This window comes from Corylus avellana, chromosome 3 (genome assembly GCF_965113065.1).
Source record: "Corylus avellana chromosome 3, dhCorAvel1.hap1.2, whole genome shotgun sequence".
NCBI classification, from domain to species: Eukaryota; Viridiplantae; Streptophyta; class Magnoliopsida; order Fagales; family Betulaceae; genus Corylus; species Corylus avellana.
The window spans coordinates 2,219,579-2,245,867 of record NC_142492.1 but is presented as its reverse complement, the minus strand read 5'-3'; the positions used below and the strand labels follow the sequence as shown (position 1 = coordinate 2,245,867).

General features: G+C 35.1%; 2 protein-coding genes across 8 annotated transcripts; both read right to left on the bottom strand.

The window, feature by feature from the left end:
- Positions 1-378: 378 nt before the first annotated feature.
- Positions 379-5,864, bottom strand: LOC132173851 (SWAP (Suppressor-of-White-APricot)/surp domain-containing protein). 4 transcript variants are annotated; one of them, XM_059585493.2, is made up of 5 exons: positions 4,064-5,429; positions 3,763-3,920; positions 3,400-3,612; positions 2,472-3,275; positions 379-1,924 (listed from the first exon to the last, which is right to left on the bottom strand). In XM_059585493.2, exons 3-5 carry the CDS (start codon positions 3,532-3,534, stop codon positions 506-508), a joined length of 2,358 nt encoding a protein of 785 aa, XP_059441476.2. In that variant the 5' UTR covers positions 3,535-3,612; positions 3,763-3,920; positions 4,064-5,429; the 3' UTR covers positions 379-505. The 4 variants fall into 4 exon arrangements, with proteins under 4 accessions (XP_059441476.2, XP_059441475.2, XP_059441479.2 ...); XM_059585492.2 differs by lacking the exons at positions 3,400-3,612; positions 4,064-5,429 and adding an exon at positions 5,464-5,864; XM_059585496.2 differs by having other exon boundaries at positions 3,522-3,920.
- Positions 5,865-7,534: 1,670 nt separating this feature from the next.
- LOC132175919 (uncharacterized) lies at positions 7,535-23,170 on the bottom strand. 4 transcript variants are annotated; one of them, XM_059588012.2, is made up of 23 exons: positions 23,004-23,170; positions 22,181-22,381; positions 21,111-21,141; positions 20,775-20,959; positions 20,252-20,411; positions 19,076-19,172; positions 18,466-18,635; positions 17,473-17,639; positions 16,977-17,165; positions 16,753-16,842; positions 16,219-16,299; positions 15,748-15,891; positions 15,437-15,519; positions 14,289-14,427; positions 14,091-14,174; positions 12,895-13,056; positions 12,729-12,816; positions 11,276-11,353; positions 10,285-10,351; positions 10,068-10,167; positions 9,125-9,241; positions 8,987-9,043; positions 7,535-8,081 (listed from the first exon to the last, which is right to left on the bottom strand). In XM_059588012.2, exons 1-23 carry the CDS (start codon positions 23,109-23,111, stop codon positions 7,932-7,934), a joined length of 2,748 nt encoding a protein of 915 aa, XP_059443995.2. In that variant the 5' UTR covers positions 23,112-23,170; the 3' UTR covers positions 7,535-7,931. The 4 variants fall into 4 exon arrangements, with proteins under 4 accessions (XP_059443995.2, XP_059443996.2, XP_059443997.2 ...); XM_059588013.2 differs by having other exon boundaries at positions 14,289-14,421; XM_059588014.2 differs by having other exon boundaries at positions 17,473-17,582.
- Between the last annotated feature and the right edge of the window lie 3,119 nt (positions 23,171-26,289).

The following is a 26,289-nucleotide window of genomic DNA, read 5'->3' as shown; positions in this document are numbered from 1 at the left end:
ATACTGATTTTTACTGACACATTATTATAGTTATATAATAATATAAAAGTTTATTTTCTCGGTAAAACACAAGAACTGACCCATTTAGATAGCTATTCGGCTTGATCCAATTCTAACCAACATATTTGGACAAAGGTTTTAAAAACAGTTTCTGGTTTAAAACCAGAAAAAACTGTTTTCTACTTGCTAATAAAATAACTTTTTTTTTTTTTTTTAATCCACAAAAAAAAAAAAAAAAAAAAAAATTTGCTTGACAACTGGTTATTAAAATTTAAAAAAGGAGAGAAATTCGATTGCCACCAATTGACTGTAGGCTATAGCCATTGCTAAATTCCGCCTCACCAAAAACATTTCAGCCTATGCCAGACGCCGGAAGCACAAGATTCAGTCTGTGCCTTCCGTTATGGCACAAACATTTACGAAAATTATAGAAAGAAAGAAAGATGTTAAAATCATCAAAACTTTTACCATTACAAACCAAGAAAATTAAAATGCATGGTGCTACTTACAAGGTTGCCATCAACATGGCTCGGATTTTGGCTCTAAGATCATCAGAAACCTCGGTGGTTTCAGAGGCCTGCTGAGATGGGGCCCTTCCATCTTGATAGGATTTTGATAATTCAACAGAAGCTTCTCGACTAGCACCATCACCCTGACTAGCTTTCGATTGATCTGATCTTGTAAGGATCTCCCCTTCTTCCAAGTCCACTTCTTTTTCAGATTGAGATTTCCCATTCTTAGCAGATCTGCTTCGGTGTTCAAGCCCATTATCAGAGCTATGATGCTTATGCTGACGTCGAGAATGCCGATGCTCATCATCGGAGGAGCTATCATGCCTATGACGGTGTCGAGAATGCCGGTACTCATCGTCGGAGGGAGTATCATGCTTTTGCCGACGTCGAGAGTGCCTATACTCGTCATCAAAAGAGTCATCGTAATACTTCTGATGATGTCTAGAATCTGAGACCTCCGAAGGAGAATGTCTTTTCCTGTGCTTATGCCTGTCCCTACTGCGGTGTGATGACCGATGCAATCGGTGCTTCTTCCTAGAGTGCTTGTGACTCCTCTTATCTTCCTCCTCTTCTCCTCCTCCTTTCTCTACTTCCTCTTCTTCTTGTCTTTTAGATCTGGAACGGTAACTTCTCTTAGATCGCCGTTCATTATACTCATCAACAGAAATTTTCTTTTCAGACTTCTCATTCTTATTTGGACTATCAACATCCATTGGAACTGAACTGCCTTCTCTTTCTTTGCCAACAAAATTTTCAACTTCAGCACCTGATCCAGAAATCCCAGACCCCAGTGGTTCTGCTGAAAAGCCACGCGATGGTTCTATTTTCACTGGTGCAGCTCCACCTTTTATCATGACTGCAAACATCTTTGCCCGTTTCAATCTCTCCGCCTTCAGCTGCTGCTCTCTTGTCAAGCATGCTTCAGAGGAGTCGGCCTCACTTGCAGCTGCAATAGCAGCTGTCTCTGCAATAGCCTTGGCAACAGGGACAGAAACACTTGGATCCGGCTTTGAAGTGGAACTTGGAGCTTGAGATGAATGGAGACTCCCAAAGCTTGATGTATGCCCATCCTCGGTGCTAGGGCCATGACCAATACCATTTGATGATGTCTTAGGAAAAAATTCGAAACTAGGATTCTTAATGCCTCTCGTGGCAGCCTGAAGAATTGCTGCAGCGGAAACTGCATCAATTTGTGGCTCAGTGGCTTTGGAAGGCGGATCCTGCCCATCCTTTTTTGACTTGCCAAGTTTCATCTTAAACTTCTCCTTCCTGTCATAATTATATGGTATATCATGACCAGCAGATTCTCCGGACAGAGTATCACCTTCTTTTGATAGAGCCGTTTTCTTGTCCACCCCATGCCCCATTGAATCATGCTTCTCAGAAACAGAGCCCTTGCCAGGTAACTTAGACTGTTAAAAAAAAAAGGAACGATAAAAGACATCAGTGAGCAAAGAACATCATATACATGGTAAGTGTTTCTGAGTCACTAATTTATATCTAAGGGCTCGAACCCATTTTGATTTGATTTTCTGGAATCTTAAAGGTCAACTAAAATTGAGATGGTCAAAGAAAAACCCATAGAATTATGGTCAGTGCACGATATGCCTCCACAAATCAAAATATAAACACACAAGATTTAAATTCAAGCTTAACTGTATAGATTAGACATGTTCACTCATTTATCAAAAATTATGCACATAGCGTGCGTAATGCACATTGATGAACATAAAAAGGTAACATAAGCACATGATTTATTGATGCCACAACATGAAACCAAATTCTGGCACCAAATATAGAAAAGGACATATTTATCAAACAAGCACTTGTACCAAATCATGCTTACACCAAATTCTACCTTTTTCTATCTTGTTGCAAATGGAAATCGTTAATTTTATCAACAAAAATCTCATGCAAACATCCAATAATTAGGACAGCACAAGGAACAGAAGAACACACCTCTTGAGCTTCCTTAAGAACTTTTAAATAATAAGGATGATATTGATTAGATGGCAGGAGGAATGGAAATCTTCCGTGTTTTTTATCCTGTTCCACAAGAACAGCTTCAAAGTCTTTACCATTTCTCAGAATGAACTCAACTATCTTGTCAACCACTCTCTTTAAATCAGATGAAGGCTCCACAATAGGTGGTTCAACCTTGGACATACTCGGCAAAGATGCCTGTGACTTGTCTCCAGCAGATGAAAGTGCACTCAAGGCATCACCTTCTTTTTTAATCCCACTTGTAGTTCCAACTGTACTGATGAATCGATTCCGTTTTATGATAGGAGCTTTTTCTTTCAAAATAGAATCTGAACCCTTCGCAACTACCTTGTCTTTCCCAGCCACATTAACAGGAGAATCTGCCTGTTCAGATCCATGAGAAACAGTTGCATTACCAACATCAACGGCTTCCTCAGATTCATTTCTCTTAGATTCATGAACATCCTCAGTTGCACCATCCTCGTCCTCTGCAGACCCGTATACAGAACCAAGAATAGACAAAGCACCACCAATCTGATTGAGCCCACTCTCAGCATTGTCCTTTTCTACTAGAGATTTGCCACCACTGTCAGGCTTGAGAAGTTCTTGGTGATCAACAAGAAACCGAAAGTAGGCATGGAGATGATGATTAGGCATCAAAAACCCAAATGCTGGGTTGTCCCCCTGTTTGACCCTCAAAACAATTTCTGACTGCCCACCATGTTCACTAACAAACATAGCAGTTCTTGCAATGATCTGATGTACCTTCTCTGTTGATGGCTGGAAAAAAAAAAACAAAACAAGAAAAAAGGTTTCTTCCTCAATATGGGGATTTTGCAATTTTAAGTTTCCAAGAAAAGAGAATTCTTACTAAATAACCCCAAGATTAACCCAAAAATCTCACATATATACGGATAACCATAAAGAGCAAGAAACAGAACTCTAGGAAGATATGTCTCATCCAACTTGCTGTCAAGTAGAAAAGATTCCTGACAAGGTAACAAATTTCTATCATCCTAATCCCACCTGCACAGCCCATTTGTCATGAGATCAAAAGGAAACAAGGTGCCCGGATGGCAACCTTGGGTCACAAGAACTCCGTCTCTGCTCCGTGCATCTGAAACTTAGACATGGTAAGCCTTAGAATACCACATGCACCTTAGACAATTATCATTTGGCCACACTGGTCAAGATCCAAAAAACACCAATATCCAGATTATAATAATAAAAGCAAAGGGTCGCAGGATATACAAGGGCAGATACTTACTAGGTTTTGAAGTAAGCTCTCCGGTACTTGAAAGGGTGGATGAAAACCAAAGTCAGCGTCATTATTCTTTTCCTCAGTCGACTCATCAGTGTTCCCATATGAAAATGCAACAGCACGATAGCCACCAGCATCCACCGGTTTGGCACCATCTTGTAAATCTGGAAACAAACGAAAAGATATTTAAAATCAAACCTAAAGTATAAACTTTAGGCATAAGGGTGTCATAAATACATCACAGAGAAAAGGCATTAGCATTGACAAGTAACTGAAAAGTGCCACATAGAAGCAAGAATATTCTTACTTGTCTCTTTGAAGGATCAAACTGTTGCAAACTATACCATCCTGCACATGGGGACAAGCCTTGCAAAAAGTATAACATTGAAACAAACAAGAAACTAACACCCATCACTCAGCACATTTGCAGTTGAAAATAGAGAGCATCGCAAAAATGTTTTCCCTCCAAATGGGACGGACTCCCACTTTACCAAAATATCATATTCATCCCAGCAAATAATATCAGATGGGGCATTATGACCAGAACCCAAAGAATGTGTATTATCCAAAAATCAACTTCTAAAGCTTACTATATAAGTCCACCCATGAAGTACCAATACTTTTTTTTTTTTTTTTTTTGATGATGGGGAACCACCAAGGCAGGGCCACTTCGTGAATAATGACACCATCGTTATTCTTTTCAACCCTGAATCTTAATTTAATGACACCAAAATGGTCAACAATATTCAAAGAATTACTACACGAGCCACTCATACTTTTAAGCAAAAGCCAAAAGATGTTAAGAGTTAACCTCGCACCAAATTAAACAAAGGTTAATCTAACAGATCCTAGGTAAATTATGAAAGCTTGACTTTACTAAACCACCACTGGCAATCATATTCAGGTGAATTAAATCCAATATTTGTCCATTCCTTCACTTTGTAACTCTTTTACTTCTTTTTTCTCATTGTTTAAAGCATAATATACATTCAATCATATTTCTGTTCAATTTTATGTATATATTACCAAAACCATTACATTTGCAATTCTACCATTGCCTTAATTAAGCCTAGAATATGCATAAAGAAGAATATTAGAAAAGCATAACCACATTGTCACCACAAAAACACAAATCATTCCCTTTCCAATAAAACAAATATCCTGCAAGTATATGCTGAGAAAAAGATAGTAAGGAAAGAAAGGCTATTTTCAATGCTCAATTTTTCCCATTGTTTGGGCCACCAAAAAACTGAAAACGAAAATTGAAACTTTGCGACGAAGCCTAACATAGCTGTTGGACTAAGTTTATCATAACCAATCTAATTCTAATTCCAATTCCAGTTCTACGCAGAAGTATTAGCCAAGATATATAGTGGCCTGATAATGCAGGGCCAAAATTTCCGCCCCTTCTAAAAACAGAACAATACCATGCCTCACAGAATCCAACAATTTTATTTCAATTATTTTCTTCTATTTTCTCAACAACCAAACAAACATTTCAGACGAAAAACCTAATTGGACGCAAAATGCAACAAAAGAGAGAAAAAAAAAAAATTATTCCGCTAATTCCACCAGTACATAACATTCAACCTTACTTTTATTTTCCTATTCCTCCATTTTGTAAAAATTAGGCAATTAAAAAGGAAATTCCTCTAATTTTAAATAAGAGTAATAAAACAAAGCTTGTGATAATGATTAATACTTTACCTTGCTCGTGTTCATCACCAGAAGATGAGGGTAAATCGAGGTAACGTTCGTGATCGAGCTCCGACTCGAGCGAGGGATCGTCGGAGTGGTGGCGGCGGGGCTTACGTGGCGGCGGAGGATTGGAGAGGAGGTGGCGAACGTCGTAGCGGTCGATGGAGAGCGAGTTCCACTCGACGAGCGCGTCGCTCGAGTTTATAAAGGCGGCGGTGGCGTCGTCGTCGAAGAGCAGAGTGTGGCGCCCCACCACCACCAGATCCATTGTTCGGGACCTTCCGATTGGTTCGGAGATTGTACAGCGTAGCGCAGAGAGAGAGAGCGAGAGAGGATTGGAACTTGGAAGAACCCTAGAGTTGCGCGGGGGGTTTGGGCAATCAACGACTGAACACTCTACTTTTAAACATTAATAAATATCTGTTATTGCATTTACTTGTTGTCGTGTGGTATAAGGACTTGGAAAAAGCCCTAGAGTTGCGCGTGGGATTTGGGCAATCAACGACTGAACACTCTACTTTTAAACATTAATAAATATCTGTTATTGCATTTACGTGTTGTCGTGTGGGATAAGGATCCGGATCCTTGGAATTTTTAGTAGAATTTTAGTTTTATGAAATTTTAGATTTAGGTCATTCATTTTCATCTAAGAGTTCATTTTCATCTAAGAGTTATTATCTTGTCATGTGTCCTACTACTAATAAACTAATAAAATAATATTTAAATTTTTAATAATATTAATGATATTAATAATCATCATTACTTTATTATTTTATTAACAATAAAATGCGTGGCAGAATAATGGTTCTTAGATGAAAATAAATGATCTGAATGTGAAATTTCAGAAACTGGAATTCCCGAATCCCGTAAAACACAATTCCCATATAATATAGTAAGGGAAATACTAAAGAGGTTTGATACGGACACAACACAAACCCAACTCATGGCCAACTTCTCTCCTACGTGTACAAAAATTTGAATTTTAAACCAAACAAATTGTCTTCTTTCCCAAATTTTCGGAATCCCAAAATCCTCTCTCTCAATTTCTTTTGTTGTTAAATGACACGTAGGAGAGAAGTTGGTCCTAAGTTGGGTTAGTTTTGTACACGTAGGAGAGAAGTTGGCCATGAGTTAGGTTTGTGTTGTGTCCGTATCAAACCTCCTAAAGGCCCAATTTATTTGCTCAACATAAGTTCAACTTTTCTTCTTTTTTTTTTTTCATTTAAAAAAAAAATAAAAAATGGAAAAAAATGAGAAACAACCCTATCCATTTTTTGTCCTTCTTTTATTTGGTATTTTTTAAAAAATAAAAATTGTATTTTTTTTTCATAATAATGACATTTTTTAAAAAAAAATAATGACCATTTAAAAAAAAAGAAAAAAAAAAGAAAGAAGAATACCATTTTTATTTTTAATGAAATAGCTCATATAGTAACTATTCCATTAAAAATAGAAGAATTTACAATAATGCATATTTTAATACTTTTTTTTTTTTGAAGGAGCATATTTTAATACTTGAAATAGTCCTCATAGTCCATGAGTGAATAAGTATTCTTCTAAAATTGAGAAGAATTGAAGGAATAGATATTCTCTCATGAGCCAGAGGAACAAGTATTTCATTTCACTTCTTTCTATTTTCAATAAATTTTTTATTTTTTTTATTTAATGAAAGTCATTTTGTAACCTAGATCAAAATCGTAAAGTAGCTTCATTCATTTGAAATAGAGAGTTACACGTCTTGTTTTGTACCTTTTTTTGTATTGTCTTTAGCAACGAAGTAGACTATTTTCATTACCAAACATAATTTTTCGTACAAAACTTTGAGTCTAAATATAATTTTTGGGAATTTTTGAAATAAATTTCTGGGTCAACACCCTAAAACAAATCACGCCTCAAATGTTTTTTTTGTTCAGTTTTAACTACACAAGTTCTCCAAAAATGTGAAATAAATCTTTCTGTTGGTTTTCCATCTGTTAATGCCACAGCAACATTTTTGTCACATCACATTAAAATAATAATTTAATTCAAAAATCAAATATTTAGAAAACAAAAAAAATAAAAATAACAAATGACATATCTTTTCAGTTGCTATTGTATTTAAAGAACAGCGAACTAGTTCGGCTTGTTGGTGTTAATAGGTTTCCGACAGTAGGAGAAGATATTTGTGACCAGGCAGCAAATGAAGGAAAACAAAAATGAAGACCAATATATTTGGTGAAATTTGTGTAAAACTCACTTTCTTTTTTTCTTTTTCTTGTTTGGGGGTGGGGGGTTCAAGTGGATCTTATTTTTGGTGAGCAATGCCAGAGACTCCCATTTCACTCTCTCCTCTAAAATTTGCCCCCCATCTCCGGTCACAGCCACCCCCGACACGGACAGCTACGGGGGTAAAGACAACTTCATTGACAATCAAATAATTACAATAAACAATTCCAAAGCGAACCTTCAATTTAACAGATCATAAGACCATCTGTCTTTCAGACAGCAATGGATGGTGCCACCATGGGATTTGGCAGGTTTTTGTCTAAAAACTTGATGGTCGACTGCAGATATTTGTCACTGGCGCTCAAACACAACTTGGCAGTTTCTATCAGTTTGGAGCAGATTGGTGATATTCCATGACTTAACTGCCAAATAAACAAGAAGAAAATCCTTAAGGCAAAAAAACAAAAAGCAAATATAGCAGAGCAATTTTCACAGCAAAACAAGGCAAAAAGTGGAGTAAAAAAAAAAGGTGGCCTTTGATTTTTTGGGTGGGGGAGAGAGAGAGAGAGAGAGAGAGAGAATATGTCAGAGATAAAAAATTAAAAAATTAAAAAAATTAAAAAAAAAAAAGATTCAGCAGATTCGTAAGAAAGGAATCCATCAGTTTTGCGTGTCTACTTAAAAGAGTAAATTGCCTCAGGATCAATCATGGGTAGCCTTGCTCAGAGATGCTTTTAGTGGAATCAATTTTGAAGGAATTGGCTCTGTTGAGCTGCTTGGGGTATAAAATAACTCATAAACAGTAGTTCTCAGTAAGCTAATCATCTGAGAAAATCAGATTGTACTTTGATCAATTTAAAGATCCAGGCATGTGGAATTTTGGATGCTGTAAAATCATTCAAGGTCATCGTGCCAGCCACAACAGATTTTGGGAGAGTTTCAATCTTGAATGATAGTTGGACTAGGGAACATAGGGTCCATCTATACTGCAAATGGCCAATTGGAGCCTAAAATTTTATTCGCAGCTCTAGGTAGCTGCCACAAAGATAGAATATCACACATCCATCTGCAATATGGCTAGTAAAGTGATCAACCACTCATCTATAATACTTTTCTGGATTTTAAATCATTTTAGCTGTCCCCAAGGGTACAACAAAATACATGATTGGGTCAATTGCATGGCACGTAAAACCTCTGTAAAGGAGTTCCAGGTGCTATAAATGCAAGGATGGGGACTTTGTCATGTACCCTCTCATTTTGACGATTGATCAAATTATAGTTACTAAGATCAACAAAGTCAGCCCAAAAGAAGACAAAGCGAACCTACCACGAAAGATGATGCAATGCAGTTGCAAGCTTCAAGCGCCATGCTTCCACGAGCAGCCTTAGATTCAGCATCATATATCAGTAAAAAAAAAAAAAAATCTATCAAATTATACAATAGCATAGTGCAATGTGTAGTTACCCGGGATGGCTCTTTCTCAATGGCATCAACCAGGCTCTGAAGAACCGACTCAGACAACGAGACAAGTTCATGTAAGTAGGACGAATCACCGAAAAACAATAGGTCATTGCCAAAAATCTGGAGGGGCATAAAAAAGCAGAATATATTAGGAGAAATGCGATAATAACTGAAAATTTGGACTCTCCTTTACAATGAATACTGCACCTGTTGATGCAAATTGCCAAGACTCTACATGGAGTATACAGAGTTTGACTAGGAGCAAAATTTGAAACTCATGTAGAAGTTAATAAATTTTAGGTTTTACATGCAGTTTAAGTGACGGCCTTAAGGAATAAAACCTATTCAAATCATTAGAACATTTTTTTATTCAACTAATATATATTTATTGGCTCCTTTGTAAACCATCAGTACTAGAAGGTCTTAATTCTTTATCTAATAAAATGATGTTGATGAAGTTAAACTTAATAATAGAAACACTTCTTTGTGAACATGTCTTCGTGTTTTATCTATTATGTCTGACAGTGATGTTCCTTTCTTTTTCCACTTGGTAATTACCTCATGCACCTAAGAGGATTTTAATCCGGTATCTCACTCACCACCTGATACTTATGCAGGATTTTGGCCTAATGAAAGTGCCATTAGGCCAAAAGACCACTAGTAATATTCCATATCATGTCAGCATACAAATCCTTGAGAAGCTTAATGGAACTCATCCAACTACAATTGATAACATCAACATAAGAAAAATGAGAGAAACAAAACAAAACAACAGGCAAACAAGAAAACTTGAGATTCTTTTTCTTCTGATATCAAGGCAATTCAAAATTCTGGGCATTTCAAAACTTTTTGACCTTTATTTTCAGTATTCTGACCATATTTTAAATATTTGCAATTTTGGATTTTTCAAAACTCGACATATTTAAAAAGAAGAGAGTAGATGTACCTCTCTATTATCCACATGGTATGGGAGCTTGTTTTGAGATAGGGTTGCTGTCAATGTAAGTATTGTACACAAAATCCGTGTCCTTATTCCTGGGGTCATCCTGCAAAAATATCTTCAAGTATCAAACTAAGATCTATGGCCACAAAAGAGACGAGGGTATTTACAAAATGAAAATGGTGCAATTTTTCTGATATTAAAGATCCAATGGAAGGCTTACCATGATTTGGAATTAACAAGTGATAATATGTTATTTGGGAAGTAGGTGACTCCTTTCTCAGGATTACCTTCAGATGGGAAATATGAAGTCAGAAAAAAAAAAAAAAAAATTTACTTTAGGAAGGATCTCTCAAAACTGTGATCAAGGAAAAAAAACATAGAGTATGCTAATTCTAACACAGTATGTAGCATCAACTCATGGTTGTAAGTTTCCCAGATATATTAAATCGTTAAGCTCATGCATCAAAACCCTCTCTTCAGAGCCTTCAACTAGACTTTGAGACAACTGTGTGTGACAATGCAGTTTATTGTTTGTCTTTCTATATATCTGAATTCTTAGAGCTACCTCAATGGGTGTCCATTTATTGTCTTAGACACTAAATACTACAACTAGGCTAGATCCACCGGCATAACATAATCACTGGGTATTTATCCATTTCAGCATCCTCGCTTTTGTTTTTCAAATTGATACCATCCCTAAACGCTAAATAAGGAAAAATGACCAACTTTATAAATTCAAATATGCTCCTTTCTCAACCTCCAATTCTGGAACAAGTCATTACTAGCTCCTCATGTTCATTTCAATCACACAACCTACTATTCTAAAAATAATGAGTGACAAGGGAGGCTGGGGACCTTATGCAGAATACACAAACCCTAAAGCCTGTTTACCTGAAAAAAAAAATGAAAAGGGAAAGAAAAAAGAATATACTCATCATCGTTTCTGATAATTCAAAATGAGGTTATATTAGGCTAATGATCTGAACTTGAGTTCCCATTTTCCATTCTTTTCTAGTAATTTTGTTATTTCTATAAATACTATCAGCAAATTAAAAAGAAAGCAAGATTCCATTCTCTGATAAGATACAGATAGTCAGGAATATGACCAAAAGAAAATAATTCAAATAAATGTGCTACCTAAGATAAACTTATTTATCCATATGTTCAACTGATTTTAGAAGTAAGATAAGAAAATAAAAGATTTTAATCACCTGGAACCATAACCAAGAGGCTGCACAATTTTTGAATTGCAGACAGTATTCCTTCAATGTCAGCTAATGTTCGGGAGCCTACACAAGCAATTAAGCCAATTCGCCATCAATTTAATTTGATATCCATCTTCACTAGAATATACAAGCTGAATGGCATACCAACATCGGTACAATAAAGAAATATAACAATTATAAGCAATTGTAAATGAACAAAAATACATTAAGAATAAGCAAGTTAGAAGATTAAAAAAGAATATCTTTAAAGAAACATATTTGTATATAACACATTTGTGATAGATGATATTCTTCTGAGACATCATGAAATCTTTTTTTGCCAATTTTGAGTATTGGAATGCATCTTCCTGGTAAAGGAATCAATAAAACAAAGGGACAATAAAGTAATAGAACAATAGTTGTTTAGTCGCTATTATTTATATCAGAAAATGTTCATGCGTGTGCACACACATATTGACATGCCCGTATATATATGTTATATGAAGGTATTTCAAAAGATCCCAAATCATAACATGCAAGGAAAATGCTCTTGATTCAATTTTCACATTATTTTATAATGGGATTAAATCAAGATCAAATATATCCTTTGATTTGATTAATGTAACACTAATCCCGAAAAGGTGCATATTTTTGTAAATTTGCTTTTATCTATGTTCTAATGTAGCTTGACGTATATAGCCATATACTCTCAGCTTGCTTAGAGCAGGGGAAAACAAAAATCAGCTATCAAAGTGCCCAAGGGCCCTACAGAGAAAGTGTGGTATCTGCAATCAATTTAGAAAGATTAAGGTGCTGAATTTAGGACATCAAGAGGCAATTCTGCATTTCTTTGTAACTGCACTTCCAGCGACTCAATTATGGTAAGCCACTTACAGTTTAGCAGCTTTTGAGTTTGTTATCACATTTGCCATTCACTTAAACAGGAATTACATGAACAGCACAAAACTCCATATGAGAATAGCTTAACCACCAATGTTTATCAAAGCATATAATACTTAAAACTTTCTAACCAGCTCATTTAAATTCACATCAGCGCAGTTCGTGTAAGAAGCATCAGTTTAATTACTTTCTCAAAAAAAAATTGGTATTTTGGAAAACTTGTTAATATAGCCTTCTCTTTGCACATTATAAAAGATTTGGATATCTGAAACAAGGTTGTGGTCATTAGATGTTGTGACCCACAAACCCAGACCAACACTAAAATTTGATTGCAAATGTTTCCTTTTTTTTTCATTGCACTGGAACGGGCCACTTGGGCCCCTAGGTTACAGAAGTGGGGGTATCCCTCCCTTACTCCTTGAACTTCTCATCCCTGTTTTCACACAACTTTCACATCGAATGACTTTACCCCTAAATTTACAAATGCCAGTGAAAATCTAGAATGATGGTCCTTATTGCAACAACTAATGCAAAGTTTCACAAAAGAGAGATGACTAACCATCCGTGAAGTCTAAACTTAGCAGGCAGCTGATTCCAGAATCTAACAGTCCATCTGAATGAGAGACTAAACCACATAACAAGGCAACCTGATATGTTGAAATGAATGAGTCGATACGCAGAGAAGTTTGAATAACATAATTATGCCAAAGGAAAAGAAAAATTACCTCTGCAGTCTCAAGATAAAGATTTAACTGCTTGATCGGAGCTGAAATAGAAGGTAATGTGACTTCACTAAATGCCATGCAAGATTTGACAAAACTAAGATGTTTTTTTGCATCTTTCAAAGTCTTAATTGCTAAACAGTTGCTGGAATGAACAAGAGTTTCCTGCCAGAAAATTTAAGCACTGAATCAAGCATGAGAATAGTAGGGACAAGTATTGTAATTGGTCTTTAGTATGGAACACTGCGGTCTTTTAAATCAGGACTTTCTCTAACAATTGCATCTTATAAATATTAACTAAAATGGACATTATCTTAACTGTTTCCTTCTTAAATGCAAAACCAGAAACGATGCTAGGACAGCATATGAACATCCCTCATATGGAAAACCTTAAGCCCAGATGAGTCTGTTTAATTTTTTTGGCCTTTTTTTTGTCATTTTCTTTCTATGCAAATTATCGCTCTTTCTGTACTTGGTTTATTTTGCTTTATGAACCATTCAATACTTAACATGTCATTTTATCCTAATAAATAAAACTGGATGCTAGTAAAAGAACCAAAACAACCGTCTCATTTTACTTAATGTATAAGACCAAATTCTCTGGGTTAGCATGTTCCTGCACCCCTTACAGGTAGCAAACACTTTGTCTCAACCCCTGCATTGGAATTTGGACCTTTCTCTTCAACATGAAAGCAGGAGACTGTTTGGTTGTGCAGAGTCTTATTATCTAAAGAACAGAGTTGCACAAAACAATAAATTATTTTTTCCTTTCACCTTCAACTTGCCCTAAAAAATATGGTCATGAAAGTTTTAAAGTTCTAGAATATCCTCCAAAATCTTTCTACCTCGACTGAGTTGATGCTAGTACTTTTCTGAAGCTACTCATCAAACTCATTATATTCCAGACAGCTTGACCCATAAAGTCGGTGTTTTGAGTATAATCCTATAAACTAAAAGATGAAAGTATGTGAAGATGAGCTTCACAAGCAGAGCAAGAAAAGGCCCTGTTACCAGAAAGAATAATACAATATATACGAAACCAACTATTTCTTCAAACTTCTAACACATATGAAAGCATCAAATGACTCATAAGATTAAAATAGATTAGATCCAGATCAATGTTTCAGAAAGGAAATTTTTTTTTTTTGTAAGTACCTTGGGAAAATTAAGAAAGAACAGAAAGAAAAATTATTACGTACCTTAAGTTCGTTTAAGCTACCAAAAGCTCCACGACATTCGACTAAAAATGTTAAATGGCGCTCCATCTCTGTGCCATAGTCAACCTAACAATGAGCAGCAGCAACTTATTATCAAGCCAGTTGTATTGAAAACCACAAAACAGTCGCACCTTAGACTTGATATATGGGGAGAATCGGCATGGGCTTGAAATTATTTACCATACGGACAAAACGGGAAATCAAATGTGCTGGATGGTTATCATCATCTTTCACATTCACAAAATCAAGATCATCATGCAGGGCCTGAGAAATTTCAAAAAGCATCTGTATGGTAGTAGGATCACGTATATAACTGTTCCTGCCAATAAAGTAAGCATAAAATATAACTGCTGCCAGGAAATGAAATCAAATACTTCAAACACAATATATTTATGCAAAATCCACTGTGAACCTGAAAGAAATTTACAAGTATATGGAACCAAAATAGATATCTATGTCTAGGCACTCACCACATTTTACCGACCATAAAACTACTAATGCTTCAAATCGTGAAACTTAAAGGCTTGGTACTCAATTTTTCCAGACATGTGAACCTGGATTCTCCAGTACATTTTCTGGGTGCTTGAGTATCTCTTTTTCATAATAAATCTTTTATTTATCAAAAGAAAAAAAAAATCCAGATATGTGAACCAATCACATTTAAGTGCAAGTTAGGCATTTTTTTTCTTCTCTTGCCTGTTGAATGCTACATTGACTTAAAAAATAGATTATTCTAACACACCCAGGTGTTTGGACTCCAAACTCTATCGCAATAGGTCTTTCAGATTGTTCTGTACATAGTGCCTCACAAGTTCTAAAAGTTACCTTCTGACTTAAAATCATTCCGATCACATCGCTTTTAATGATTATTAACCAACTCAATTTCCTCAGTAAGGACAATTAGCATTACTTCATGGCAGCTTTTGGCTGCATGGAATAAGGCTTTGAAGCAGAACTGGTTCGATTTTGGTACTGCTTTCTGTAGTAAAAAAATCGTGAAGCTAGGCCTCCAATTCTATCCATCTTCATTTTCAGCTTCAATTCAAGATGCCAAATATAGAGCATACATTTCGCATGTAATTGATGGACTAGATCAAGACAACTGCCCAGGAGTTGCATGCTTTTTCAACCTGAGTGCTCATAAAGACCTTTCTAGTCAAGCCCGGCCTACCACCATCCTCTTGTGCCTATAGGTATTGGCTGGTCCAGGAGGCAGGTGGAATTAATGCTAGTGAAGGGTGGTCTAGGAAAGTAAGGTGCAGCAACATAAAGATCAGGATTTAACCAAACAAAGTAGGGTGCAGATACATGATTATTGAGAAAAGTACCTTGTCACCATGTTAAGGACATGCATATTGACAATGCTCCGTGAACTCCCATACATTATATCTAAGATCTCCAGAAAATGGTTCTACAAAGTAACAATTACAGTTAATTGCCCATTTATTCAATAAAATGTTACCATCTCAAACTACACTACCATGAAACGTAAAAGCAAATAGAATAACTATTCATTTGTGGTCTTTTGAGATGCTTGTAGCATAAGCACTGAACAATTGAAGACACACATACAGGCACCCACACAGACAACTCATGAGGAATAAAAGGAAAACAGCTTCCGAAAGTGTGAGAAGCATACCAAGGCAAGTACATCTTCTAAGCACTTGAAATGAGTAAGAAGCTTCACCAAGATGGTTTGCAAGCTTGCCAATTCATCTTCAGTAACCACTTTATTGCAAGCTCGGTTTGAAATACCTCCTAAAATGGTGTTCAGATGGTTATCCTGGCATAAATGATAAGATTCAGAGGAAAGGGAACTAACATATGTCGCCTTGTATATAGACACGCTCACATCCACAATACCGAAAGAAAACTTGATAAACAGAACAAAGTTAAGTTGAAAAGATATCAAATAACATATTATTAATTTAGTTCAATTGAACATCGGTGCTGCCTAATAAGAGCAAAGTCAACATACAAAAATTTAACGAGCCGTCTATAAAGACAGCCTTAAACTAACATCAGAAGAACAAAATAAGGAAAATAGACACAGAATTAAAGTGAAAAGCAGAACAAATGAGTGACAGTGTCACAACTCACTCACGCTTACCATCTGATTTTGAAGAACAATATCCACATAAGCATCCACAACCTTCAGGTACTCACCAAGGCTGTTGTTTTGACTGACAACCTGATATTGTAGTTATCATTGAAAAACAGAGGTTTGTTCATAAAATGAATTTAAGAGATATATACCACAGCAGCAAACAATTGGGAATATAAGAAATTAAGATGAATGTAAATAGCTATTTCATCAATTGTGCTAATAAAAGGTATTTCTTAAGTATCATAAATGGCACTAAATAATTGCTTAATAAAACTACTACTGAAATTTACATTTCAAAATGGATACTGTAGATGTCATTTGTTCCTAAAATGAATGCAACATATCTACCCAAAGAAGCAATAATAAGTTGAAGAGTAGGAACCCCATCCTGAAACTACTCTTAACATATCAAATAGAGATAAGTTTTATATGGGAAGACTAACTAGGTTATGAAGAATCATAGAAAAATATATGATAGGAAAGATAAACAACAAAAGTTCTGAAACCAAGCAAGTAGGAGTAGAAAACTTTAAATACCTGAATAACTTTATCTACCGCAACATGGATAATGTCCATTTGAGATCTCCTTTCAGACAGCCTGAATCCAAGTAACCTGTAATTCAAACACTGGTCCAACACAGAAAACATAAAAATTAAATAAGTTCCACATTGAACCTTAGGGAAAAAGTAAGGGCTGAAGAAAAGGAGCTAATCAAGTGTGTCACTACTTAAGCAACAGTGTCATTAGCTATGACAAATACCTGGTCAAAGGAATAATCATTGCTACGTTCAATGATATGAAGGATCTCCACAGCATTTGAAGTAACAATTTCAGCAGGAAGTTCCTTAAGTAGCTGATGAAGTACGATTGAGACACATGGTAAACTCCCAAACAAATCCACTTGATTTCTTCCTAATCCAAGATCCACAAGTACATTATCGACTTGCCTCTTGCAAAACATACAGTAGAAATACCATCAAATAGATATTACCGAAAGCAACTGGTTCATGTCAGAGAACCTACTATGCAGGATAAGATAATTTCACTGGTACTCTTAGATTACTGACAGATTTAATGTGAGCAGTGTGTTCAACAACCACAAATGTTATAAAGACCAAATAAATCAATATTTTTACTCTTCTATTTCTAGGAGTTCAGAAAACATATTAATGTTCTTAACAATGACACTTGGACCCCTACCATACAGAAAGTTTAGAACAAGACATAAGACTGTCACATGGAACTCCAGCACATACCTCAGATGCATCCTTAAATATGCATTTCATTATATACTCAATGGTTGGTTCGATCAGAGCGAAAAGCAATCTTTTGTTGTCTGTAGAATTTCGATGAGTTGTTTCTTTGGCTGATACAATCCGCATCAATAGAATATTGATGTCATTAACACATTTAACTAGATATCCTGTCAAATTGTTGTCAGACACAGCAGTGTAAATAAGAGTGAAAACAAAATATGGATAGGCTGCTATACATGATCAGCAATGGAACAGCTAATGGGATTAACTGCAGAACACAGCATCAAAAGTTAACCCAAGGTCAAATGTAGCCCAGGTCCACAAAGGACTCAAATGCAGGCGAAGTCACAGGATTTGGTACAACTTTACTTAAGCAGGAGTCCAATTAAAATTTTTTGACTACTACTGCCCAAACTGCCTCTATAAAAGTGGGAAGCACCTTGGGTTGCACCCACGAGGCCCTTTTCTTTTAATGAATTTACTTGCACAAACACACATGCAAAAGATGGCAAGTACAGAAACTCAGTATCTGGTGATCTAAGAAAAGAAAAATACATTTTAGGGAGTAATTATAAGAATTTCACCAAGAGCTGCCGAAATTCTTTCAAAGACTAAAATTTTTATTCAAACATTATCCAACAAGCATCTCACAAGATATTCCTTAAGGATATTTTGAGTCAAAAATTATTATGATAAATAATAACGCCATGCAGACCAAAGCAAGTATTACTTTCAAATCTAGCAAGAACTAGATCTAACTCAGTCTTAATTTGAATTTTCAATACACAGTTTGCAGCCAGCCCAACCAAAATCTGAACACAAACTAGGATATATGAACCTGGGCCAGACCAGGCCAAACCACTCCATATTATGCCCTATCTGCAGTTGCTTGCTAATAATGTTTATGCTGAGCACACATGCAACTAAAGTACCGTATGTCATTTGTGAGTTATACATCATTTTCTGCATATGTTTAGCAAACAAATTGAGTACCTATATCACATGAAGGCAACTTCTGGGCACAGTGGGCGATAAATAGACGACAGTAGGCAGATGCCAACGGATCTGCTAACCCTCTTGTCATCATAACCAAACGCTGCAGATTGTCTTCAGGTTGGTCAACCAGGAAACGCCAGCAGGGCAATATAGCCAGCTCTAAATAACTGAAGCGCAACATGAAGTAAATAACCAGCAAAAAAATATTCTCAAAGGGCGAGATAGAGGAGAGGAGCTAATGGTAACTCTTAAATTATTAATAAGCATTTGTGTGAGAAATATCAAGTGAAATTCTGCAAAATAACTTTGGAAGTCAATCTAATGGTGGCAATCATGTATACAAATTTAGATCCATCATGAGCTGCTCATGTATGAATAAGGATGATTTTAAAATTTAGTAGTGTAAATTGCTGACCAAAAGTAAAGATAACATTGTCTTTAACAAAATATAGCCATCTGGACGAAGGGGAAAAAACATAGGCAAAAAGCTCAAAACAAATAAATTAGCAAGAAAACTAGAAGAGAGCACAACTTGACATGAGTAGCATTAGTCAAAAAATAAAACGATACAAGAATCCAGAGAGTAAGAAAAGAAAAAAAACTTCACATGCGTGGAAGAAGCTCACGAATGGAACCAATCTTGCAGAACCAATTATTGCAAGTTTCCTTGGCATCATAGCAAATGTCACTTGCTTGAAAGTTCTCTGCCATAAATCCAAGAAAAACTTCAGGAAAAACTATCAAGCTGCTACAGAAAAACAAGACCAAGAATATTGTGTTGTGCAGACCTAACTTATGAAGACGGGTTAAAAAAAAGTATTCAGCAACAAAGGAAGGAGGGGAAAAATGCAATAAAATGGAGAAAAGGAAGAGGTGCAGTTAAGTTTCCAATTATCAAAGGCATTGATGATATGTTGCACCGTTCTCAATGCTACCAGTACAAAACAACACCACCCAACTGTCTCATGCTTCATTCTTTCATACATGAAAACAAGGCCGTTAAGTATGGCCTTAAACCATATTGACATCTATTAAAGACACATGAGAAATGTATCAGCAATAAATTCGTAGAACTATGCAAGAATCCTATGAATAGATAGATCTTTACATCTCAAAGAATGACCAGATATGTATTTCTCCTCAAGGCTTCTTAGTTATTTTTATAAGTAAGGCTTCTTAGTTCATAGAAGACTAAGAGTATTGATAGATGATTGCACTCAGATAGTAGTCTCTAATGGTTAGTGGCTCAAAATCATCATCGAGAACTCAGATATAACTCCTAGAAGTCTTTACTCTCGTATGTTTAAGCCATTAGGGGCTTTCTCTCATGTCATTAATGCACAAGGCATGTTGACCTAGACCCATTTTCTTCCATATGAAAAAATTAAAAATTAAAAAATTAAAAATTTAAAAAAAAAATCTAGAATATTTGTTTTTTCTCCTTGATCTTTCTTTTTTTTTTTTTTTTTTTTTAATTTTTAATTTTTTTTTATGTAAGTATGATTTACTAGAAAATAATATTACATTTGTACACAAGAAGGAACACTGAGACTAGCTCCAAAAGTTTAAGAATCTAATGAACTCCAAAAAATTTGAAATGAAAATAAATAAATTGTAATTGCCATCTAATTATAAAGTGCTCTTAGAATCAACATCAAGCAAAAGACATGCTATTTATGCATGTCCTGCCTCAAAATTCCAATCCTTTACATGCATAAATCCTATTTCATTACTAAAAACGAAAAGAGAGAGAGAGAGAGAGAGATCCAAAATGATGAAAGACCTGGTAAAGAGCAGATTCTGGTTCCATCTTCAGCAAATTCGGCTTTCCACTTGATGCGCTCCCATACCATATCCCCAACCATGTCCATTATATCCATAGCAAGAACAAAAAGCGTAGGATAAAAATGTAAAACTGATGTATCCATCAAAAGCCTAGCAACCTACAGAAAGAAGAAACGCGATATAACTTCACTTTATGACCTGTCATTTATTTATTTTATTCTTTTAATTATTGTAAGGAAAAAGGTAACAGCTTAATACATTGGGCAGGAATAAACAAGTTTGCACACCAATTAATTGGAATTGTTCAACTACAGTGAGGATGAAGCATAACTAAATTAAGAAACTTCACCAACTGTTGCATGGTGGAGAAATAATAAGATGATGCAAAAAAATTTCTTCTTTAATATACTATTAACAACAAAGATGTTCGATCTTTCCTTTCCCACAAATTTTCAGCAATCAAAAGAGGCATCAAAACAATCATATATAAGGAAAAGTCCACCTCATCATATAAAAGTCACCTTTATAGATAACTTTAAAGATGTTACACGATCATTAGCACGCCAAGCACGATTAATTTCATCTTTGAGCTCATGTAATCGAGAGACATACTCCTGCCGAGTGATGACCTTGACACCATCTTCTGAATATTTTTCTGCATCTTCTAGTTCCTCCAGATGTGTACTTGTTGAAGATTTCTCATACGCTGCAAATTGGAATCATCATACACTAAAACAGAAAATAATACGGCTGTTCAACACAGAAATTTAACATTCTTGCCTTGGATAGAATTTGATGTTGACTAAAGGGGAAAAAAGAAGAAGCAAAACAATAAAAAGGAGAGTAAACCAACGTACTCTTTACACCTTTCATTAGCACATGGGACATCTGTATTAAGGTAAAAGGGGGGGAAAAGTTACAATTTATAAGCAGAAAATTTGAAGAGAAAAACAGAGGTTCTACTTTAAAATATGGTAATCACATTTGCATGCATATATACATACAAACAAATATTTGTACCCATATACACACACATTTGAACCTAACCCTATACATGCCTCAACCGCATAATTCAAGTGATGATATTACTAAGGGCAACCATATGTGTTCCTTACTTTACCAAAGAAAACTTCTGGTTGTAGTTCCCCTAATGCATTCTTACCAAAAAATTAATTCAATAACAAGTTATGTTGGGAAAGTCATACTTTACTATGGAAGCCAGAAAGGAAACTATTATGATGATTAATGACCACGAGAGTGGTCAACACATTGACATTATAATTAAATGAACCAAACCATTACAGGCTGAACAGAGCCCAAAAATTGAATTCAGCAAGATTTTTTAAGATCTGAGCCTTTCTGAATTAGGAAAACACTAACATCTATAACTGCATTGTTTCCCATGTTTCAGTAACGCTTTGAAATTTATACCAAGAATGACTCAATGATGAACCCAATATCTGCAACATTTTATGACCACTTTTAGTATAATCTGAATCTTTTGGCAAGTGATGATGAACTTAGAAACACTTCTTTAACCAATCGAAAACCTGAAGTAATGCAGTTACTTCAGCACTATAGTGGTCATTATAAAACCTGGCATTAAATTTAATGAAAATAAGCCCTTGTGTTAAATGATAATACAATGTGAGGACAATACAATAGTATCATTATTCTGATACCTGAATCGACCAGTAATAAATGAAGTAACATTCATCCAGGAAACCAATAATGACAGGATACACCATTTATAACAAAATCTGTACAAAGTTAAATTGATATCCTAGACATAAGCTGAATTGCCAAAACACAAATACACAAGGCTCAAAAGCTATTTCACATTCCCCTCAGTCTTCAGGAGAAAGTATGAGATGTAAGCATCAAATGGCAAGTTGAACTTTCCAATGAAAAGGATTTGAATGCTTACTGAAGAAATTGAAACCATTTTAGAGACAGGAAATCTCTGCATTAAAAATCTCTTGAAAGATATCCATTCCTTTGTTGGGAGTTGAGTAGAAGCTTCACTAAAAGTACTTTCAAGATCTTGCACTTCAGAAACCGTTGCATTATCAGCCAATCCTCTGAGCGGATCAAAAAAGTCACTGTTCCCATGATCCACAACATCAACCTATAACAAAATATAATTGAAATTTTTCAAGAGAATAACATTCATGACCAAATTTGATCCACGAACCAATACATTCACAACATGATGAAGTATTAAAAGTAAAGCCACATCGCCTAATTCAACATTTAAAAACACTCATAAATACCTGAATACATATAAAACCATCACACATTTTATTAGTGACCCTCAAAAATGCCTCACATACCTCAAATATTCCAGCACAACTGTGGTGCATCTCGTGGCTTAGTCCATAGAAATACATATTCTCAAATATTTTACAATGTTATGGCCTAGCCAAAGCCATAAAAGAAACTGAATAATATTACGGAGCTTAAAATTAATTTTCTTGTAAATTATCAAGCAAGACGGATATATTTTTCTCATGTCTTAGATAATCATAAATAACTCAACTCAACTAAGCCAAACAGTTGCAATGGACACGGTTTGGTGGTGGAGAAATTATTATATTAAGCCAAATGATCGTATTGGCATGAGATATTTCATAATCTAGTATTGAGATATCGAATGCATGCTTTTTCCGACATTTTCTTAGCTACCAAACAGATGCTCAAGGTCAAAGAACGAGAGCGGAAAATTGAATAGTCTATGATGTGAGATGGACCTGGCGGTGAGGTGAGGGTGAAGCGGAGAGGGGATGGTTGTCGGCGCATACACGAGGAAGCGCGTGGGCCGCTCGTTCGGCAGTGTAATTGCGAGGTTTGAACTCCATGGAAGCCTAGGCTTGTTCGGACAAGATGGAGATCCCGAAGGAGGTCGTCGCAAGAAGAGTTCGCTTATAGGCAAATCACGTTTTACATGGTAGAGGAATTTGAAATCGCCTATTGCTCTGTCGTTTTAGGACGATGGGAACCGTCGTCGTTTTGCCCTCCCCAATTCTATAAAATCGTTATGTAGTAACTGTTGTGACGACCTTTAAGATTATTAAAGGCGGCAACATCGCGCCAAAACATTACGGGAGCTTTCTGTGAAAACTAAATGCCTTTAAGCTATTAAGGTGTAAATTCCAGCCACTATAAGGGTGCTTTTGGGAGTGCGTTTTTAAAAATATAATCTGTGATTTTAAATTAAATCGTAGTTTTAGGGTGTTTAAAATTGTGATTTTAAAAACGCAAATTTTAAAATCGCAAAAAACATTTGTTGGATGTAATTTTTTGAGATTCATGAATTAGAAAATAAAAAATGACAATCCATGTGACAATAAGATTTTAAAAGTATATATGTGAATTATTACAACTTTTTAATTTCATAAAAAAAAAAAAATCATTTTAGAATTTAAACATCATGTTAATATATGATACTTTTAAGACGTCCAAAAAAGTTTGTCTATAATTTTTTTTTTATGAAATTGGATAAAGCGAGTTTAAGAAATGAAAATAAAAATATTAGATTATTCATTTTATAAAATCAAACGAAGATGAGTTTTTAAAGTTTAAAAGTGTTTATGTTCAAATATTTATAGCAACTACAACTAAATAACTAATCAAGAGGACAAACATAGTCTTACCCCTTAAACTTTCACTTCAATTGTCATTCCAAATTAAAAAAAAAAAAAAAAAAAAAAAAAAAAAGTTGTAATTGGCCTCTCAAATTATTAATTCATTTCACTTAACCTCTTACCATTAAGATTTTCTATTAACTTGAACGAAAAAAAACATGTGAAATGTTCATTATAATTCCAGTAAAATGTGTCAAAATACCAAAATGCCCTTAAAAAATAAATAAATAAATAAATCTCTAGATGAGACTCATGGCTTGGTCTCTTGGTCGTCGATAAGGTATATATTCAAAAAAAAATTATCTAAATTGGGGGTATTAGTGTCAATTTTGTCGATTTTCATCTAATTTAACGAAAAAATTTGATGGAAAAGGTTAAATAAAAGGGGTTGGCAATTTGGAGGGTCAATTACAACTTTTTTTAGTTTGGAAATGTAACATTGCAATTGAGGTAAAAGTTTAAAAGGGAAATGTACTTTATTCTTAAATCAATAAAAGAAAAAAGAGAGAATGTGAAGAGAAAAGATAGAGAGAACTCCAAAATTTTAATGTATTATTTGAGATCACCATTAACTACCAACAAGTGTCATATTCATCTAGTCACATGGGATAGTTTTTTTTTTTTTTTTTGGGGGGGGGTTGGTGTGATGATTATCAGCTAATTACCTCCAAAAATAGGTACAAAGGAAAGCTCGCACTTGATGTATCATGATCCATTAAGAATGAAACTATTATTAGGCTCTCCTTACAAAAGAGAAAATGAGAAGGGGATTATTTTGCTATTTCCTTTTTCTTTTTTCTCCCCTTCAATGTTAGTTTGTAAACACTGTAAGTATTATATAGATTCTCACCTGCCAATCCATATTTTTAGTACTTGGCGTGACAAGTGTCGCATAGATTATAATGTCAACTTATAAGGAACTTAGTAAAAGCTATAGTACTCTTAACAACATTTAAAATAAATAAATAAACTTGAGACATGCTACACATCATTCTCTTAATTCCATCTTTCAACCGTCTTATTTTACAAATCCAATAGATCCACCATTTAGTTTGTAGACTCGTGTGGGTTCCACACAAATTTAATAGTAGATCACTGTTCACTATAGGTAGATGGTTGACATGATAAAAATTATTTTATCAACCATCTCCCTATAGTGAACAGTGAATCTACCATTAAATTTTTGTGCAACCCACACGAGTCTACAAATTAAATGGTGAATCTATTAGATTTGTAAAATAAGACGATTAAAAAATGGTTGATAGAATGATATGTAACATGTCTGTAATAAATAAACTACATGCGATATGATAACTCTAATTTGTAGGGATTTTTCAGCATGTTGATGTGGGATTTGTGATCTCTACATCATGAAAATCGAATCAACCTATTGGGTATTAATTCAGGCGATAATTAATGTCTCAGATCTCCATGCCTGTTGGTCAACAATTCTGCATCCACCTAGGAGGAGAATCTTGTAATGCTAGATTGAAATTGGACTCTATTACTGACTTCTCATTATAGCATCGATCCCACTTAAGAATATAAAAATGCATCTTATTATATTCTTAAAAAAATAGAATAACTATTTATTTAATTCTTCCCTATAAATGCAAAAGATTTAGAAAAAAAGAAAAAGTTGTCTTCCATTCCATCTGTGTAAATAATACACACTCGAAATCGTAAACACCAAAACACGGGTGGTTTATAACGTGGGGCTGATAAAATACGCAAGAGATCGACAACAGGGTCAAACAATGCAATGTATATTACATCGCATGCCTCCATATACGCTTGTATCACACGCATTGAACACTAAACGTGTAGCGTTAAATCTTCAAGGTTGCTTGATTTTAGTTTCTTTAATGGCCGATCCCCTTTGCTTTCCCTGACAGCATGCCTAAATTTCTTCAGGTCAGCTATTTGGAAGTATGTTGAAGTTCCAATATTAATAATGGGGCACCCCATCTTTGCCAAAATGTAGATTGGCAATATATATAATTAATCACCCTCTTTGACTTTCATATAACAAGAGATTATATTCAAATCCCATGCAATTACATTGTTCATTACATATTTAATTGACAGTTTCATGCGAAAGGTCGGAGTAAATGGGGTCTAAATTACAGCTCTCGCATGAGGTTGTTCATTGCATGAAGCCCAAATCCCAAGAGACCAATATGCATGTATTGTGGCAATTCATGTTTGTATGTCAAGTATAAGACTATATAGGGCTACTTTAACCTAACATTTTTAATTAAATGGGTTAAACCCGTCAACCCTAACTCACTAATTTCTAACGAGCCGTATAAAAAATTGATAGTCCTAAAGCATGTTGGGTTAAAGCATTGATATATATATACACGACTATATAGGTCAAATTTAACCCAAA